At 42.9% G+C, this 20,702-nt stretch overlaps 1 protein-coding gene across 5 annotated transcripts; it reads left to right on the top strand.

Annotated features, from left to right (window-relative positions):
* Window positions 1–963: 963 nt before the first annotated feature.
* Window positions 964–6,726, top strand: LOC147428504 (uncharacterized). 5 transcript variants are annotated; one of them, XM_086497403.1, is made up of 6 exons: window positions 964–1,735; window positions 1,805–1,844; window positions 2,083–2,137; window positions 2,958–3,010; window positions 3,102–3,291; window positions 3,390–5,481. In XM_086497403.1, exons 1-5 carry the CDS (start codon window positions 1,021–1,023, stop codon window positions 3,127–3,129), a joined length of 891 nt encoding a protein of 296 aa, XP_086353529.1. In that variant the 5' UTR covers window positions 964–1,020; the 3' UTR covers window positions 3,130–3,291; window positions 3,390–5,481. The 5 variants fall into 5 exon arrangements, with proteins under 5 accessions (XP_086353529.1, XP_086353528.1, XP_086353527.1 ...); XM_086497402.1 differs by having other exon boundaries at window positions 965–1,735; window positions 1,805–2,137; window positions 3,390–5,478; XM_086497400.1 differs by adding an exon at window positions 5,503–6,726 and having other exon boundaries at window positions 966–2,137; window positions 3,390–3,478.
* Window positions 6,727–20,702: the final 13,976 nt, after the last annotated feature.

Here is a 20,702-nt window from a genome sequence, read left to right as displayed (position 1 = left end):
TTTGTCTTTCCTTTCATTCTCCTTTTTCCCTATGGGTGGAGATTGATAGTCTGTTTATGAGAATCAGGGCCTGCAGTGAGATGTCACTCTTTGTAAGTACTTGATGCAAGCATGCTGTGTTTTCGACATATGAAGGCTGAAAAAGGAGAGCGGCATCTTGCTCATGAACTTTGTGGTGTAGACTCTTTGTGTATGACATACCAAAGTGGAACAAGGATGCATTTGGTAAGGTACCCACATTTGTCCAACGATCAAAGCTATCAATAAAGGAGCAAAGACAAAGTCTTCCCATTTACAAGCTGAACAATGAGGTGGTTAAATAATAATTATATTTTAGTTGTTATTAAAGAAACCGGGTCAAGGAAAACATAACAGGTTACAAAATAGAAGCAAGGGTCACAACAAGGTGTTGACATGGGTGAGAGAATTCACAATAAGATTGCTAGTCACGAGTTGTCAGAGAAAGACATTGTACTTGGTGATGCAATATGTCACACAATAGAGCGAGTATGTCGCTACAATATTTGAAAATGCTTTTTTGAGGCGGATCACAAGAGATACCCGGAGATAACATGTACGAAGGATAGGGTTGGTACAAGCAAGGGTGCGGAGTCTTCTACGGCAGCAGGTGGGCACGAGCAGCAACATGGAGTTGTCCATGGCAACAAAGGCACAAACTTGTCGGCAGCAACACAGACAGACAGGTGGGAGGGCTTGGGTCTATTTTTTTAAAGCTCTGCGCACCACGTTCTGCAACGTGGCAGTTGGCAACATGGCTTAGACATTTGGTTGTAACGGCGAAAGTTCGAATACAGGTTTCTAGATTTTAGTTGATGATTGCAAGGCAAATGCTCCACGCCATGGAATGGGAAGAAGAGCCACTATTTGGGCACTATTTTGGAGCCATCTTTTTGGCCAAAGTTTGGTTTTGGGGGATGCACAGTGCACTATATTTAAAAGAAGCCATATGACATCCTCAATTTTTGGGAAGGCAGCGTTCTCATTTCTGCAGCAGCAAGCATGGGTGATGTAGACGACGAAGGTTTCACGCGTGTGTGTCCCGCCTGCGCAGTGGTGTGCTACAATTCGAAGCCGCTATGGCAATGGGACCAGCTCTCGGTACAATCCATCATCTACCACGGCCGCCTCCATCTCCTTCATTCTCAAATCTCCCTCCTCTACCAACGCTTCCAAGAACAGGCGCCGTCTGGCACCCGCAAACGTAAGGCCGCAGTCTCCGTCTTCCGTAGCTCCGTGCATGTCCTTTGGCCTTCTTGCCAGGTTCACATGTATGGCTCTTCCGCTTCTGGCCTTTTCTTGCCTTCCAGCGATGTAGACCTTGTCATCCTCAATACTGGATGCCCCGACACCCTCTCCGCTCTGGAAACCCTAGCACAGTTCTTCTCCTCAGCTTTCAAAGGTCGCCTTTCCGCCCTTGAGGTTCTGCGCGATGCTAGGGTTCCCATCGTCCGCTTCTATGACAACAAGAGCTTGCTTCAGTTTGATGTGCGCGTGGAATGCACCTCGAGGTTTCCGGCAGAACTTCACGCTGTGCAGCCGATGAAGAACTCGCTTGTGGAGATCCCGGTAATGGGGCCTCTTTACATTCTGCTGAAGATGTTTCTACATGAAAACCGGCTCGATCGGTTGTATGACAGTGGCGGTATCCGCCCTTACATGCTCTTCTGCATGTTATACACATTCCTTTACCTTGCAACAAAGTTTTATAGCGGAGGTATGGATGGCCAAACTAACATGTCAGTTCGTGCAGACGAGTCGCCTAACCTGGCTCTGTTTCTGCTAGGGTTTTTGCAATTCTATGGCTCTTGTTTCAAGTCAGACAGGTATGGCATTTCTTGCCGCCAGTCTGGATCTGTTCTTGGCAAGTGCTTCTTTTTTGCAAAGAGAAGAGAAGTCCATAAATGCGGCCACTGCCCAATCATCCAGAAATCAGGATTTTATAATCGCTCCCATCCACGGTTACTGGCGGTGGAAGATCCCTTGAAACCATCCAATGATTTGGGCAAACTATCACGCAAGTATCCGGAAATTCAAGATGCCTTTATGGAGGCTTATCTGAAGCTCATATCCCCCGCATCCCAGCTGCTACATTCATTTGTTCCTGCTGCTATGGCAGGTAAGTGCCTTGTGTAAATTGTTACAACCCTTAAGTGGCTTCATAGTTTTTTTCATATTCAAATTGTAAATTTACGATGCTGTCATACTTGAACAAACATACTTACCTTGTATCATATGGTAAATATGTCTAATTATAAATGGAATCAATAGTGGCATTTGCAAGGTTTTGAAGCAGTGGCTATTGAACTGTAATCTATATCATAGTAACAAGAAACGCCATTCGGGTTGGATGAAATGGAACGCCATTTCTTGACCGATTCGGCTGTTGATTTCTACAAAGGCTCAAAATCGTGCGTTCGTTTTCTTTTTAAAGCATGTTTCTTTTTCTTGGTACTGCGTTATTTTTTGAATCTGTGTTTCTATGTATGTGCTTTGTGTGCCTGAGCTCTTTCTGTCTAAGGTTCACAGCATGCACCTCAATTGTGCTGCAATACTTCTTGTGGTTCTGAAGGCATTTGTGTGGATTTTGGGCATTTTATGTGGCTTTGTGTGCGTGCATCATGTGCTGTGCATGGGCTCAAATTCTTTGTACATTGTATCGATTTTTTTCAATAAAAAGAACCACCTGTGCTTGGCCGTGTTTTGGTCTTGGTGGAATCTCCAAAACGCTAGTTTTTCCGTTCCCATTTCTGCTGTTTACGTTTCAGGTGGTGACTATGAGATTCTCTATATATATAGTTGTCACAAGTAGCATGGTTTTTTTGACCCCGTATGACGTATGGTATTTCTTGGAGATCTCAATCATACCTGCATGGCAGTCTTTTGTTCTCCTATCCTCTCTTTTAAGGCAGCCTTTTCTTTTTCATTTGTATGAACAGATGATGCTGACCTGGTTTTGTCATTTTCGAGGCTTAGATGCTGAGGTGCCCAGGTTTGTCAGTTTGCTATCTCTGGCACATCATATGAGGCCCCACTTACAGCAGTTAGAAATTTTTGCTTATACAGTTGACATGCTTTTGCAGGGTGACATTGCATATCTATGACATCTAATGTGGTAAAATTAGAGTACGTACCTCTCTTGCGAAGTGCTCAAGGGATTTTCTGCAGTCAACACCTAGCACCTGATCAAATGGCTAGATTAACCCACAAAAATGAGTATCATCAACGCAGAAAACAAGGGAAAAGGCCAATTTAAAATTTGAACTCGTTTGGGTGCGTCGCTGGCATGTGTACTTTGTGAGTTGTGGAGCATTGCCAACTATGTTGTCTCAAGCTGTTTTTGTTAATGCTTCGTCTGTTTTTGTTTGTAGCATTAGGTTATCTCTACTTGGGCGACATGTAAAGAAAGTCAACCTTGGGAAGGATGGGCCACATCCCCTTGTGGCAATGCTTATCGTGTGTATGTAGATTCCGATACTTCTATTAAGGTTGCACAATGGCTGTAGATTCTTGAAAAGCAAAGTGTAGAGAAAAAGCCTTGTTGAAGCGCCCCCCCCTCCCCCCCCAAAAAAAAAAAAAAAAAACCCTCTCTCTCGCTCCCTCGCACGCCTGCGCTCTCAGTATGTCTATTTCAAAATGATGTGAGGAAAGCGATCAACTAGCGAAAGAAAATACCTAGAACCTTGATATGTTGCATAAATCTTGTTTTGCAGAGAAGTTTTCTTGCATGTTCTTCCCCTCTCATGTTACCTTCTTATCTTAGCATATCATAAGACACATTAATTAGAAATCAGTCCAAATTGGCTTGTGGTCATGATGCATGTTAATGTAGCTCTTATAATTGTACTGAAACTATTATAGCACACAAGAAGCATTGACTCTATAATATCATAAAAGCAATTCAAGAATAAGGAAATGATCTCTAGCATAATATACACAAAGAGTTTTGTTGTTACTCACATCATCTAGATGTTTCTCGCAAAGCCGGAAGTTGGAGTCTAGAAGACCCATTCTTGGCATAAGGGGTTTTTTGTTTTGAGTAGACACACCACTAACATTTGACCCTCACCTTTCCTTCAAAAATCACTAGATAAGCCCACCTGTGTTGGAGCTTCCAAGCTAGTATCCATCTTCTTTGCTTCTTAGCTTTAGAAGGAGGCTCCACACTTGTAGAACGCTCCCTCTCTTGGGCTTCCTCATCATCATCTTGTCCTAACTTAGGACCGACTCCAAAGAGTTCTTCCATCACATGCTCTTGCTCTTTCTGTAGCTCTCTCTCTCTCTCTTTGGAATTACTTATATTTTTCAACAGCTTTATAGAAGCTTGAAAGTTCAACTTGCTTTCGCTTCTTGTCATCCTTTTTAATTTCCATATATATAGAAATCTGCAGCAAGTTGCAATGTGATTCATACAGGATGCAAGGTAGCATAAGATTACGTAGCATAGAAGATGTTGTATTCAAAAGACAAAAGATTATATGCATAGTGGGAAAAAAGTCTCACCTACCAGCAAAGAGAGACAAGACATCTGTAGACCTTGATTCTCAAGTAGAAACAAACTTGAAATCCAACTTCGGACAACTTCTTGTTGCTACCACTTCTTTGAGTCAATTTTGCATTAAAAATAGATGCATCATGCTACGTAAATGACGTAAATGCATTTAAAACAAGTCGAGCTAAGTCGAACCAAGTTCAACTCTGATCTCTCTTTCTTTTGAAAAACTTCTGGTGAAAGAACAAGTGGATTCATCGAAGAAAATTGAAAATTTGAGTTCTAGACATAAATGGTTGAAACTTGAAACAAACCTCTCTCTCTCTCTCTCTCTCTCTCTCTCACCCACCAAAGCTTATACACAAAAGCTCATGAAACCACTTATGTAGTCATCTTTAAGTTATGCATGTATTGTACCATAGACCACTCTCTCTCTCTCTCTCTCTCTCACACACACACACACACACACACACACAAATCTGAATTTAGAGCATTGCATACAAATTGTTTTCAGCATGTCTTTGTGGTGGAATCTTGATAGTAGACTGGAGTTACGAGTAGCATTCGGTACCTTTCTTGAGTAGTGTTGCGAGTAGCTCTCAAACAATAGACCAATAGAGAAGCTAGAGCTTGGGTAAGATGCTTTAATGCATGATTCATGCCTCTTGGTAATTGCACTCTAGAGTCTCATGCTTGCTTGACACTTGTTGCTTGTCAGCACGAAGACAACGATGGTGAAGTTTGAATGCGAGCAACATAAGAATGCACATGAAGATACCGATCATCAATGAGGTTGAGGCTAGAGCCTCAAGATGATCGAAACTTTCTAAGTTTGAGATTCGAGACCTTTGTGGGCACTGCGTAGGTTGGAGGTGTTTGTTGGGTTTGGGATTCGGGCTCATTTTGGCCTCCGTTTTCATTATAGGCAGTCTGTGCATGCTATTTTGTCATTTTGTGCAAAAATTTTATCACTGTCATTTTTTGCATAACAGGTCTCTTACAATCTACTACGGTTTCTGCTATATAGTATGTGTTATTCCCGCTTCGTTTCCCCTCTTTTCAAGCAGTTTCATGTCAAGTGCAGCATTTGCCATGGCTGACAACAACCATGTTTGCTGCTGAGGACAGATTGGATGGGGAAGATTACCCTATGTGGGATTATATGATGCAACATGCCCTTGTGTTAAAGGGCATTTGGAACATTGTGCAGGGCATTCATGTATGTCCTAGTTATGAGGATGTAGGCAATGTTGAGGATGTTGCAGGTTTTGGTGGCACGATTGCTGTTGTCATAGTTGTTTTGCCTACAGTTAAGCAAGCTCGTTCGAATGTAAAAGATGTGCAGGCTCATGCATTGATTGCGTTGTCTGTGAAGTGTGAAGTGCACTATTACTCCTCACATTCATTCAGTAAAATTTGCAAAACAGGCTTGGGATATTTTGGTTGGTCTTTATGCAAGTTGTAACGAGGCAAAAATTGCATGTTGCGTAAAGAGTTGGAGTCGAAGATTATGCATAAGGAAGATGATATGGACACTTCCCTTGTTGGTGTCAAGGATATCAATGAGCAACTTATTTATGTAGGAGTGTCATTTTTTATAGTTCCTTTGCGCAGACTATTCTTGATGCTTTGTCAGATTCTTATCAGACTTCTGCTAGTACTTGGAGACTTATGACGCAAGAAAATCCAAAATTGTTGAGTCTTCTGTGAAAGGAGACATTTATGCTCATAATTACGCAGAATGGGATTTTATTTAGTGTAGAGTGCACTTATGATCCTTCTATCCATGATGCATGTATGTCAATTGTTGCAGATTCACATATGTGGTATTTTGACAGTGGTGCTACAAAGCACATTACTTCACATCATGATTTGTTTACCTCTCTTGAGTCGGTCCCTCATGGGAATTCAGTCACTTGGGCCAACAATGCCTCTTATCCGGTTCAGGGAGTTGGAAAGGTTGTGGTTATTGCTGCAAATGGCAGTTCTTTCACACTTATTGATGCATTGTATGTACCTGGGATCAAGAAGAATCTTTTGTTTGTATCTGCACTTGCTAGTTTTGGTTTTGTAGTCAAATTTGTGGATGACAAATGTACAGTACATGATCTTAGTTTTGGTGACGAAATTGTTGCATCTGACATTTTATGCCATGGGTTGTATAAGCTCACTTTGTACAACAAATGCGGAGAGAAATTTTGAGATGCGGTTGTGGATTCTAAGGCTATTTCAGATGCAAAACTTTGGCATGCACGTTTTGGGCATCTGAATTTTGCCAGTTTGCTATGTTTGCAAAAACCTGATATGGTTGCTTCTTTGCCGCCTCTTGACCCACCTGTCAAACATGTTTGTCAATGTTGTATTTTGGATAAGATGCTGCGTTCAAAGTTTGCAAAGGATGGGTAGTTAGGGCCACATGTAGGTTGCAGCTTGTGCATAGTGATGTTTGTGGGCCCATGCAAACTACGTCCTTGGGCAATTACCTTTACTTTGTGAATTTCATTAATGATTACTCTAGACATGCATGGGTGTGTCTGCTTAAAGCGAAGTCCAAAGTTTTTATGTGCTTCAAACAATTTCTGGCTATGGCTGAAAATGTCTCGAAATGTACTATGGACACCCTCCGTTCAGATCGAGGGGGAGAATATATGTTTCATGAATTTAATGCATTTCTGGTAGTCATGGGATAAAACACCAATGTACAGTGCCGTATACACCTCAGTAAAATGGTATTGCTGAGAGGAAAAACAAGTCTCTTACGAAAATGGCGAGAAGTATGGTCAAAAGTCAAGCTTTACCACATTCATTTTGGCTTGAGGCTATTATGTGTGCCACTTATGTACTTAACAGGTGTCCTACGAAAGCTTTGTAGTCTATGACTCTATATGAAGCATGGCATGATAAAAATCCTTCTATTTAGCATATGCGTATTTTTGGATGATTGGCATATGCTTTGGTGGACTTCTTCTTGCTATAGTGATCAATGTCTACTTCCCACTAGTCGGTATCATCCATTTCAGTTAGTATATCTGGGTATGGTTTCCTCTTAGTCTTCTTGTGTCTTGACTTGTGACTTCCTTTCTTAGTCTTCTGGTTTCCTCTTAGTCTTCTGGTTTCCTCTTAGTCTTCTTGTGTCTTGACCTATGACTTCCTCTCGTACCTTCAATCTCATCAGTGTGTTTTCTGGATTTACCTTTAGCCTTCTGTTGAGACTTAGCAGATTGTGAGCGCCTTGCGCCCTCTCCGATCGTCGTGGCCGATGCTTGGACCCTGTCAAGTGCTAAAAGTCGTCCTGCTTCCCAGCCTCCTACTGATTCAAGTTCAGATCGATCTCATTGCCAGCCTCTATGTCAATGTCAAAGCCTCGCTGTGACGACTCCTATATTTGGCTAATTCGTGAATTTGGTTGATGGCCTTTTACCCGGGCAGCTCGTCTGGGTGGCATGACTCCAAGCAACTAAATCAACTAGGAGAATGATTCACTTATCAAGAAAATTTCAGCTCAAGCCACTGTGATTACCAAAATGGAGTTAGTTATCAGTTCAAGCTATTTCCACCCTTAGAACCTAATTCACATGGCAAGTATGAAGGGGTCTCAGTCACCAAAGAGCAGGTGTTACTCATCCTAGAGATCCAACCCTTATGGAAAAAGAAGTGGTTTGAAAAGTGTCCTCAGGATGAGAGCACTTACAAAAAAGCTCCTCGGCACCTGCGGATTGGTTCAACCTATTAGCCCATACCAAAACGGCAATCTTGGGAGACACATGCAGTGTTGAAAGGTAGAAGACCACTGGTTATTGTCAAATGTGCACATAACCATAGGCCAAGTGAAGCTTACATGTTACATACACTTAGGTATACCATCAAGCTGCTACGAGATGTACCAAACTTGACATGCTAAATGATTTGCAAGCTTGCAAAGATTATTCTCACATGTATTGAAGCCTTCGATAATATAGACAAAGTAAAACACCCCTCAGAAGTGTTCTTTGATAGAATTGAAGGCATCAGCTAGAAGTTGGAGATAGAGGCACCCTCAAAGAATGTGACTATGAGTATGTACGCAAGGATAATGTTCTTGCCCTCAAATTACATGCAAAAATTTGAGGAGGCTTTTATGATGGGTTTCTTCGAGATGGATTCAAGCCGATGATGAAAGATCTACAAGCATGACACATTGCTTACTAGAGCACGCTACTAAATAACACAATTAGAGATTTATCAGTCAAAGCCAACATCATAGCTAGGGTAGTAAAGTTCATTAAAGCCATCAAGACCTTGGAGAAGCCGCATTTGATTATTGAAGACATTCTCCAACTTGCATGAGGATGTGCAATGGCGAGGAAGGGGGGAGTGTTTGGCTGATGTAGCTGAAGGGCACCCTCCTAGTTGGACACACTATCCCAAGCCAAATTTTTGATATGTTGTATCTTATTTTCTCGAGAAACCATGTAAATGAACCATGTATTTGATTTGAAAGCTGTAAAACTCAGAGATGAAATTATTAATCATGTACTCAAAGCCAAAGTAGTCGGCTCTCAAAGCCAAAGTAGTCGACCATTGGCCATTTTGAAAAGCCCTAGGTATAAAGTTCAAGGGCCTTAGTTTGAACACATCATTATCTTTTGGAAAAGAAAGAGTTTTTGTTGTAATAAGCGGCTACTCTACTCACGCATTTTTCTCATGATTGGGTAATCCAAATTTGATTCTGAGAATTGCATTGTGTTCCTTGTCTCTTGATCTTTCATTTAAGCGTAAGTATTTCAAGTTCTATTGTGGCTCACGACTACACATCTATGAGTGTTATCTGTAGATTTGAGTTCCTAAATCATAATTTTTTGAAATTTTGACCATAAGAGTGTTATTAGACCTTAGGATGACCTATTTATGTAGTTTTGTTATAATTTTTGTGACCTGGTACATGATGGATCGTGATTTTTGTACCTTGTCAGATTGCAACTAGACTTTGTAGACTTGTCCCCTTATGCCTACTATAGCGCCCCTTAAAGTTTTGTGGCTATCCAAGTCCATTTAGTCATTGAAATGACATGATGACCTAGAGTAGTGAGACAAGACATATACATATTTTCTGATATGGGAATGGTGATTAGCTTGTTGATTCTATGCGTATGCTTGTTAGGTTCACTTCTTGAGGACTGACACCCTCAAAGAGTTTCCATGCCCCATCCAAGTCACTTCCCTGAGTATTGACATTAGTATGTTAGTGCCAGATAGCTATGCTATAGATGTTTGATGCTCCACTAACAGCCTTAGCCCCTTCTTTATAGTCTACCTCTCTTATCAACCATGTTGTGAAATAGAGCATTACCACAACATACAAGCACTATTGGGGTCCTCAGCCATCAAGCAAAAGCTTAAGCCATTGAAAATGTGCTCCAAGGTAAGGGCCCTAGACTTGCTCAAGCAACAATAAACAAGACTATAATAGGTATGTCTCAATGCATACTATTGGCTATTGTAGTTAATAAGTATGAGATTGTAGTTAGAATGAAATTGTGAAGAAAGAGCTTTGATTGCAATGGTCTATGGTGTTGTCTCCCTTCTCAAAATACTTTGAAACTTGTCAGTTAAGAGAATCGAGGTAGTGTAGGTCCAAGTTCTTCCAAAAAACTTCTACATCATCCTACTAAAGGATGAAAAAATGGACTTACACACTTTGAGCACACTTTAGGGGCTAGTCAATGGATGCTTAGAAGCTCCCCCTTGTGCCTATTCCATAAGACCAAGTCCTTTATTTGGGATGGGAATAACCTAGCTTTATACCCATACCCAATGTGGATGGAACTTTCCTACCTACCATTTTAGTATTACAACTTTCTTAGAACTATTGCCTCCTTGGTAGGCAAAGTATTAGGAAGAAGACCACCTAGGGACTTCAATCCTCTTTGGCATATTCTTGTGGAAATAGACCTGGATAAACCTATACCCGAATATGTGAAGAATAACCTAGATAATGGAACATACTTCTTAAAACCCATTAATTTCAAGCATCTTCCACATGCGTGTTTCCTTCGAGATTGAAAACACATAAAATAAAAGACATCCTTACAAAAAGGCCTAAAGGGGTTAATATTCTTGCTCCACGTCTTGCTGCTCCAAAAGAGAAGAAAGACCAAATTCAATTGACAATAAGAAAAATGTTGCCTACAATTCAACCTACAAGTGTAGCAAATGGTGGGGCCTCATCTTTCCAACCTTGGAAAGAAATAAAAAGGACAAATAGGTACACGAACCTCAATATTATAGGAAGGCTCAATCAAACAAATATGCTTTCATAGCTCTAATCAATGATGAATAATCTGTTCCCTTGGACCATCCAAAACATAGAAGGAAGCTACACCAACCCAAATAGATCCCACACACCATATGGATCTTGCTACACAAGTGAACTAGCTGCTCAGGGGCACTCTACAATCAAAAAATGCGTATCACTTGTGTTCGACAATAACAGTTATTTTACTCTCATATTTTCAAACACAAAAGGGTGTTGAGAAAATGATCTTGAAATATCTTTTACTACCCCTTTTATTGTTGAAAAATTCATAGCTAAGTGGTTTCATAAATAAACTCACGAGATATGTAGGTTTCACATATAGTGATCCCCCCCCAACCCCCCTCTCCTTTGAGACCAATTGAATTCAATAATGGGAATGGAAACTAATCTTCCAACCTCGACATCTTTAGCACTGATCCTCTCAATGTCATCAGAGACCCTTTAAAAAAAAAAGGAAATTGTTCCTATGGAGATTCACGTTCACTACAGGATATTATTACGATGGTTATAGCAAGGAAGCATTGTGCTATTCTCACCAAATGCAAAGAAATCGAGGCCACTCTCCATGTTTGATCTTGTTTGCCATTATATTGAGTCCCTATTGCCAAGGGTCAACCTAGGCGGTCACGAACCTAGGCCAAGGGCCTAGACTGCTTCAATGCGGATTGGGGATCCTAAAGAGGGCTAGTAGGAGCCTATATATAGGGTGGTAGGGAGGTGGATCACCAAGGCAGTTTCCCCTGGTCTCTCAATGGTATCAAAGCATTACACTATTTTGGGACAAAAAAAGGGCATGGTCTTGCATGACTTGCATGCTCTGTGATAACTCAATTAGCATACTCAAATGAGTTTTAAATAGAGTCTATACACTATGTTGGACATGGGCTAGTTACACAAGGCGGTTGCAAAGGGACAAAAGTGTGAAAAATCAAGATGTTCTTCTTGATTTCATTGGGCCTCCTATTGAACCGAGTTCCATTCAAATGGATAGCTCGATCCATGAAGGATGCCACTGTTGAAAATATTAGCGTTCTTACAAAGAAATCACTACTTTTGTTTTTGAGGACAAAAACGCTTAAGGGGGGAGTAATGTCAAGCCTAAGGTAGGACTGGGTAGTAGGCCAAGGGCCGGTACACTCATGTGGTTCAAGGGGATATATTTAGCATGCCAGGGACCTATATATTGAAGAGTGTGTGTGCGCAAATACGTACGTGCACCATGCGGATGCGATGCAGTGTGTGCGTGCAAGAAGGGGAGAGAGAGCGAGAGAGTAAATGTTGTGCGGGTGGAGTAAGGCTCAAAGTGAGCTACTCCTATTATATATATGTACAACCAATAAGGTCACCAATGGACGGGCACTCGTAGCTTGGGCGACCTGAAAAGGCACAAATGCCTTTACCCCAACAATCTCCCACTTATAGGCGAATGTGCCAATAAGTGGGTCCTACTAGCTAAACTACTAGTATGTACAAGAAAACAGGTAAGAGACTCTCAACCTACACCCACTAGCTTGCTCGATCGACCTACATGTAGTCATATCAATTCTAGTGAGGCGAGTGTATGTATCCACACTAGAGCCCGCATGCAAATCCCACAGACGACTCTGTATGATTTGCAAAACTCTTTTATGCATCATGCTAGTGTCATTCACTGTCCGACTAACAATCCCTGCTACAAATGCTCCCACTGTAGTGTTACCATAGACATGTGGTAGTGGTGTGTGAACACACTAGGACCTCCGGGGCATTTTTTCCCTCTTTAGGAGGTTTTTTCCCCAGAGCATTGTATATACACCCATCACTCTAGGGCTATCTATCTTTCCATTACACACTAAGTAACACACTCTCTATTGTGTGCCTTTAGCTTCCTTCGTCTTCTCCAAGCTGTGTGCATTTCTCTGCAACCCTAATTCCAACAATTGGTATCAGAGCAGGTTACGTCCTCCCAGGCTTAGTCGCCAGCTGCTCCAACACACGCCTGCTCACTTTCTCCGATTACAGTGAGGTTTGGCGAGCGTTCACAGGTCGACAAATATTTCGGGGGGGGCTCGTAGGGCTTGGTCTGCTCAAATTTTTGATTTGGGCTCATTTCGGCCTTCGTTTCCACTACAGGCAGGTCTGCACAGGCAATTTTGTCATTTTGTGTAGAATTTTTGTCAGTGCCATTTTCTGCATAACAAGTGTCTTACAGTCTTCTACAGTTTGTGCTATATAGCATGTGTTGTTCTCGCTCCGTTTCTCCTATTTTTGGGCAGTTTTCACATCAGGTGCAGCATTTACCATGGCTAACAACAACAACACAGATGTGTTCAAGATGTTTGCTGCTGAGGACAAGTTGGATGGGGACAATTACCTGAAGGGGATCGGGGAGCACCACAGACGGAGAGTGACAGAGAGAAGGAGACACACACACAGATATGGGTGGGGAGACTCAAAGAGTGAGCAGGCCCCTATACACTTATGCTATGTATAAGGTATACAAGTAAGTGGGCGCCCAGACTCTGGGCGGCCAGGCAAGGCACAGAAGCCTATACCCCAACAACCTCCCACTTAAAGGCGACTATGCCTTTAAGCAAGGGAACCTAGTCTAAAGACTACAAAAGGCGAGAGAAAACCGCTCTCAACCGATGCCCACTGGCTGGCTGTGATCGTGTGCATCTGGCTGTCCTGCTCCCGTGTAAGTCCATACACCACCAGATGTACCACACACATACTGCAAGTATGTACGCAATACCTGCATATCTCCCTCGTGCACTATGCCATCATCAGTCAACAAACGACTGACAACCCCAACTGCAAATGCTCCCACTGCAGCTGCGATATCCGGTCTCAAGATCAACATCTCATACATGAGACCACCGAATGCCGATGCAATGCTAGCGGGCCCTGCTAGCTCTACGGAGCATGCATCAACATATATATCCCTGGCAATAGGCATCTCTGACTGACAAGGCATGTCAGCCACATGCATCTCCTGACTGTCCACAAAAGACGCATCAACCTGTCGTGCAACCTCAGAGTAAACCAGCTGCTCTAGGTGTCTGCTGGAAGACATATCCTGCACAACTATATCCCCATGCTCACTGTCGAGCATAGAAAGGAATGACTGCATAATCGCTGACGTCTTAGCCTCCTCTGCAATCATCCACTGCAAACATGACCACTCAATCTGCTGTGACTCACTAGAGCTCTCATGCTCTAACTCCGTATGCATAGACTCTTGCACAACGTCCTCCTGTCGTGACTCACTAGAGCAAGACCGCTCTACCTGTCTATCCTGCATAGAAGTATCTCGCACAATTGACTCTCTGCTTTGCTCAATCACTAGCAAAGCATGCATGTCTGACTCTGTCACCTCTCTGTGTGACTGCTCAAGTCGTGCCCCAACTGTGTGCACAACGAGCTCACTACTTTGCACTCCATGCAAAGTACCCTGCAACCCATGAGCAAAAGAGACTCGCCTGCTCTCTCGCTCTCTACCTGGCTGCATGATCATAGAGACAACACCGTCTCTCCCGTGATCCACATGCAATGGGTAACCTGTACCACTCCTGGCACCTCTCGCAATCACTAGCGAACCCAAATGCATCACAAAATCTCGCTCTCGTAGCGAAATCTGACATCCACTATCCCGTAACTGTCTGACTGAGATCAAATCCCGTCTCAGATCTGGCACATAACGCACATGACGCAGGGTAAATCTCATACCACTGGGCAAGGACAAACATATGTCTCCTGTACCCTCAATGTCATACACAGCACCATCAGCCATGTGCACACAACCAAGTCTCCCACTAGAAAACGTGCTAAACCACTCACGATGCGACGTCACATGGAAAGTAGCATCTGAATCTAGTAACCAATATGAAGACAATGTGCAATCCGATATGCAATCTGTAGACATAAGATCGTCTGAAGACAAGCTAGATGTAAATGTGACGTCGTCGTCACAAGCATACTCAGTAACCACCGTACTGATCTCACTAGCATATGTCATGCCCAAATCTGCATCACGCATCTGTCGCCTCCGTTGTCTCAAACGCCTGAAACATCGATGCCTAATGTGTCCTCTATGTCCACAATGCCAACATGTCAAGTCTCTATGCCGTCGAGACTTGTGTGTGGAATCAATCTCTCCCATGGACATAGAAGTGGGACTAGACTCCCCTGTAGACATGGATGTCGCGTACATAGCATGTAAACTCTGCCATAAAGCATGAGTTGTAGTCTCCCTCGAGACCTGCCAGTAAACGGACTCAACCAGATGCAAATGAATCGTAGACATGGCTAACTCATCAAGATCCTGCCAATCATCATCACGCATAAACTTGGGCTTCGTCGATAAACCACGCAAGGGTTTATCCTGCCCCAAATCCGTCAATGCAACAAGCATATGCTCCTTCCAAGCAACAAAATCTGCACCATCAAACTGTGTCAGATCATAACGTTGGAAGTCCAATGAAAAATCAGCCATAATGCTCACAAAAGAGCAACCAACAATGAGTAGCAAATGTCAACCAAATCACCCCTAAACTAGCTCGTATCACATCAACAAAAGTGTGCAAATATGGCTCAAAACCTGATGCAAAATTGCACCAATAACCGTGCAAAACCTTGCACAAAATCACAAGTCAATATGACTCGAATCTGGCTACCTAGCTCGTAGCCACACAAGCATACATCAGAATATTCACTCCTATGAGTGTGCCAAGATAATTGTATGCCTGTCAAACTGTGAGCTAATCACCAAGCCCACACTGTGCGGTATCGATGCATACACACGCACAAATCTCCCACCTGCAGAGAACACTGTACGCAAATGCTGAGTGCAACCCACAATCTCTACCTAGATCGCATAAATGATGCGCATAAAACTCCTGGGAAAATTTCGCCAGAGTTTCGTTAGTAAAATGGCCACAAAACTAGTAACCAAACTGACTGCACGCTCAAAACCATGAGCAACCAAAGCACATCAAACCGCACTCCAAACGCATGCACCAATCTCCACACTTTGCATACATCATTGCAAACACCTGCAAATCTAGTACACAAATATCTGCTCTATCTGTGACTGCCAAAAAACATGCTCGAGGCATACATTGCCGAGCTCAAAATGCAATCACATTAGTCTCCCTGAGCATCAAACCACATTAGGCATACATCGTATCCTCCCACCTGTGAGGAAACAATGTGGAATCTTCGACACACAATAAACAACTGCTGCTGCAGAAAATTCAGTGTTCAGAATTTTAAAATTCTAATATGACGAGCGCGTCTGGAGCATGCCAAAACCCCAAGATAGACTCCTGGATCACATGTATCCGAGTCCGAGTGTGCAAAATATGCCAAAAACACTGTTTTCGGCCCAAAAACGCAGCAAAAACTTGCTGCTGCTGCAGAAATTTCAGAGGTCAAAATCAGCTCAAATGGACATCACCATTGCGTCCGGAGCGTGCCAAAACCCCAGGTTACACCTTAACCTTGCATAAATCGCATTCCGTACGCAAAAGTTATGCAAAAAACACTGTTTTTGGGACCCGAAAAATGACCTGCGGAAATGAAAATCTGCATTCTTCCTGCAAGTATGGCTGCAAATAACCATACACACTTGCAATACACTCTTCCCTCAAGTTTGGGAATTCCCCTCAAGCTTCCATGAGCACAGATCTGGTGTTTGCTCACCGATCTCAAGCTTCCACCGAAAGCGAGCTCACCATAGCCGAAAGCTCACTTCTCTGTAGCACTCCATCTGTCGCGAAACCAAAGCTCTAATACCAATTGAAGGGGATCGGGGAGCACCACAGACGGAGAGTGAGAGAGAGAAGGAGACACACACACAGATATGGGTGGGGAGACTCAAAGAGTGAGCAGCCCCCTATACACTTATGCTATGTATAAGGTATACAAGTCAGTGGGCGCCCAGACTCTGGGCGGCCGGGCAAGGCACAGACGCCTATACCCCAACATTACCCTATGTGGGCTTATATGATGCAACACGTTCTTGTGTCAAAGGGCGTCTGGAATATTGTGCAGGGCATTGATGTACATCCTGGTTCTAAGGATGTAGGCGATGTTGAGGATGTTGCAGGTCTTGCTGCTGTTAGAGTTGTTTTGCCTACGACAGAACAAGCTCGTTGGGATGTTAAGGATGCGCAGGCTCATGCATTGATTGTGTTGTCTATGAAGTGCACCATTGTTCCTCAGATCCGTTCAGCAAAATCTGCAAAACAGGCTTGGGATATTCTAGCAGGTCTTTATGCAAGCCGCAATGAGGCTAAAATTGCTTTGCTACGTAAAGAGCTAGAGTCGAAGATTATGCATGAGGAAGATGATATGGACACTTTTCTTGCTGGTGTCAAGGATATCAATGAGCAACTTATTTTTGCAAGTGAAGTCATTTTAGACAGTTCCCTTGTGCACACTGTTCTTGATGCCTTACCAGATTCTTACCAGACTTTTTCTAGTACTTGGAGACTTATGAACCAAGGAAATCCTGAAGTTGTCAAGTTTGATGCATTATGCACATTGCTATTGTAAGAGTCACTTTCCAGAAAAAACAGGACTAGGCAGCGTGCAGTTGAACAGGATTTTATTGCTTCTCAAAGAAAGGGTGGTAACAGCAATGCAGCCACTTCTTATGGTTCTGCTGCGAGTGGCAAAAATTATGTTCCTAATGCTTCTGTATGTAAACAGAAAGCACATTGTATGTAAAGCGTGAGGGTGATGTACTTCTCATTGTGGTTCTTTATGTCGATGATTTGCTAATCACTGGACCAAATGAGAGACATATTGCTGAATTTAAGGCTGATTTGAATGCTACTTTCAAGATGAAAGATTTGGGGCTGTTGCATCATTACTTGAGTATATAGTTTAAGCAGTGTGATGGTGGTATTTCCTTGTGTCAAAAAAGTTACATAGAGACATTGTTATGTAAGTTTAGACTTGAGGATTGCAAACCTATTGCCACTCCCATGGAAACAGGTTTGAAGTTGAGTCTACATGATGCTGGCGATCCTGCTGATGTCACTCTTTACCAAACTGTTGTTGGCTGCCTCATGTGTGTATGCAACACGAGGCCAGATATTCAGTTTGCAGTCTCATAGGTCAGCAGATTTATGCATAGCCCAGGGTCTAAGCATTGGCAGGTTGTCAAGAGGATTTTCCGCTACCTTAGTGGCACTTTACATCTTGGCTTGTTTTATCCCAAGGGGGATCATTGCCACCAGACTTACATGCTTTTTCAGACTCAGATTGGGCTGGTTTTTTTGACACGCGAGTGTCCACAAGTGGTTTTTGTTTCATGCTTAGCAGCTCATGTATATCATGGTTGAGCAAGAAGCAACCTACTGTGGCCACTTCGAGTTGTGAGACTGAGTACAGGGCAGTCTTCAAAGCTACGGTTGAGTGTGTATGACTCAGACGCCTTATGGCTGATTTGGGTGTTGGATAGGACACTGCCAACACTATCTACACTAACAGTCAGAGCGCATTGGCAGTTTCAAGGAACCCAGTTTTTCATGCTCGCACAAAGCACATTGAGGTGCATTACCACTATGTTAGGGAGAGGCTCTCAGCAGGAGAGATCAGCTTGGCTTATGTGCCAACACAGGACAACCTTGCAAATCTTTTCACAAAGGCATTGTCTCGTGAGAAGCTTGAAGCTTTTCGCAAAGCTTTGGGCTTACTCCCCTTTGTGGATTGATCATGTCCTCAAGCATGGCACTTCCCTTTACTCATGTGCCAGCTCTTGTTCACCGCATCACTCCAGGGGGGATTGTTACCATATACATGTGGTAGTGATGTGTGTGAACACACTAGGACTGCCGGGGCATTTTTTCCCTCTTTACGAGGTTTTTTCCATTGAGCATTGTATATATGCCCATCACTCTAGGGCTATCTATCTTTCCATTGCACAGTAAGTAACACACTCTCTATTGTGTGCCTTGAGCTTCCTTCGTCTTCTCCAAGCTGTGTGCGTTTCTTTGCAACCCTAATTCCAACATGTAGATGTTAGGTCAGGCCTCAATACTAGTAGGTCATACATGAGATGCTCAAACACTGACAAAATCTGCGTAAACCTGGTTGTACTCGCCTCCCCTACTCTATCTGCATGTACTATATTATCAGGACTACTCATCGTGTATGGATGTGTCAACACCGACACTAGGACCCCACTGGGATGGCTATGTCCCTCTCACCCATAGGCGGAATTGTGTGTCCTAGCACCAACTCATTAGCCTCTAGCATGAGCATATCAAAGAAATCCATGTTTGTCATCTCTGTCTCTGTCTCTAGAGAGCACACCCACTCTACCTCTCTCTGCATAGACTCTAATGACACATGTTGTGTCTCACTAGAGCACTCTCGCTCCACCTATGTCTCTACAGAGTCTACTGGCATGTCCTACACAGCTAAATGCTTTGTCTCATAAGCATGGTGGAGCTCACCTGCAAAGGAGACATGTCTCGTCTCTCGCTCAAAGCATGCCTGCAACAAAACCAAGAGTATGTCGTCTTGAACCTCAGATACATGCATAGGATATACCAAGCCACTGCGGGCTCCTCTGGAAATCATTAATGAACCGCCTGTAAAGATTGATCTCTAAGCGATTTCTGACACCCAAGATCTACTAACTATCTCACTGAGATCAAGCTCTATCTCAGTTGAGGAACATAGCGCACATGTTGTAGCGTATATGATGCACCATTGGGCAATGACAAACAAACATCTCCTACACCTCCAATGTCAAAAGTCGAATCATTGGTCAAGTGCACACAAGTAAAGCTCCCACTAGAGAAGGTGCTAAACCACTCACGATGTGGTGTGACGTGGAAAATTGCATCCTCATCTAACAACCAATGGGGAGAAATGTCACCTCTCAAAGACATGTAATCAGAAGGAACTCTAAAGTTAAATGTGACATCACCGTCACTGGTATATGAAGCCACCACTTTGGCATGTTCAAAATCTCATCTGCACCATGCATAGATCTCCGTTGTTGTCTCACACATCTAAAATAACGACACCTAATGTGCCTTGTGTCACCACAATGCCAACATTGCATGTATTGGACCGCCGTCTCTCACGAGTCATCATTGTAGACTCTATCACACATGTTGGCAACCATAAGTGAATGTCAAGAAACTATGGTGAGAAAACCTGGGAGAACTCTAATAGTCTCCCTTGTAAACCAAGAAAAAAACTCAAGTACAATCCCTACTATAAACCATGCCAAATTGGCAACAGAGTGGGAGATAACTTGACCACTACACAATCATGAAACCCATGATCAATCGCATAAAAACTGATTCTCACATATACATAAAATCAGCTCCACAATCTTCTATATCTAGAAGCATACAATCTGGGACAAACAGCTCAACTAAGTGTAAAGCACATAACCATATACACAAGTAGTGAGCAAACTAGCTCAAAATGCATCCCACAAGAGAAATTGTCTGCAAAAACCTGTGAAACATGTGACTGTATGTCTATAGCCACACAAACATATGCAATCCTCACTCCTATGAGAGTGGGTACAAGAACACTAAATGTGTCCAAGCTGACAAAACTTGTCAAAGTGGGAGTCAAACTCGACCACTAAATTACTAGAGAATAAAACTGTAGATACGCATAGAACATGGTGAGAATGTGGAAAAAGTTTCTCCTGAAAACCGAGTGAAAGTTCAAAAAATCTCACCAATACTGCCAAAACCCCGTCAAAACCCTGGCAAACAAGCTTACTCCTGAACGAGCGGCTCTATGTACCTATACCTGTCCAAAAAACGTTGTAGACCTGAGAACATGGTACCTGTGAGCTATACCTATCTCAAGTTGTATCCGCAAATGCATACATGGCATAAGTTGCACAAAACCATGCTAAAACCACTCTCTAAA

The sequence above is a fragment of the Adiantum capillus-veneris genome, chromosome 23, assembly GCF_014529385.1.
Source record: "Adiantum capillus-veneris isolate H3 chromosome 23, ASM1452938v2, whole genome shotgun sequence".
NCBI lineage: Eukaryota > Viridiplantae > Streptophyta > Polypodiopsida > Polypodiales > Pteridaceae > Adiantum > Adiantum capillus-veneris.
The sequence above is the reverse complement of the archived record's forward strand: the minus strand, read 5'-3'. Positions and strand labels throughout refer to the sequence as shown.

Excerpts from the sequence above, each read along its gene's own strand:
- LOC147428504 (XM_086497400.1), top strand. The coding sequence starts at position 1,021 with ATGGGTGATGTAGACGACGAAGGTTTCACGCGTGTGTGTCCCGCCTGC. Across the intron at positions 2,138-2,957 it reads TGTTCCTGCTGCTATGGCAG|ATGATGCTGACCTGGTTTTG; the intron begins GTAAGTGCCTTG and ends TTGTATGAACAG.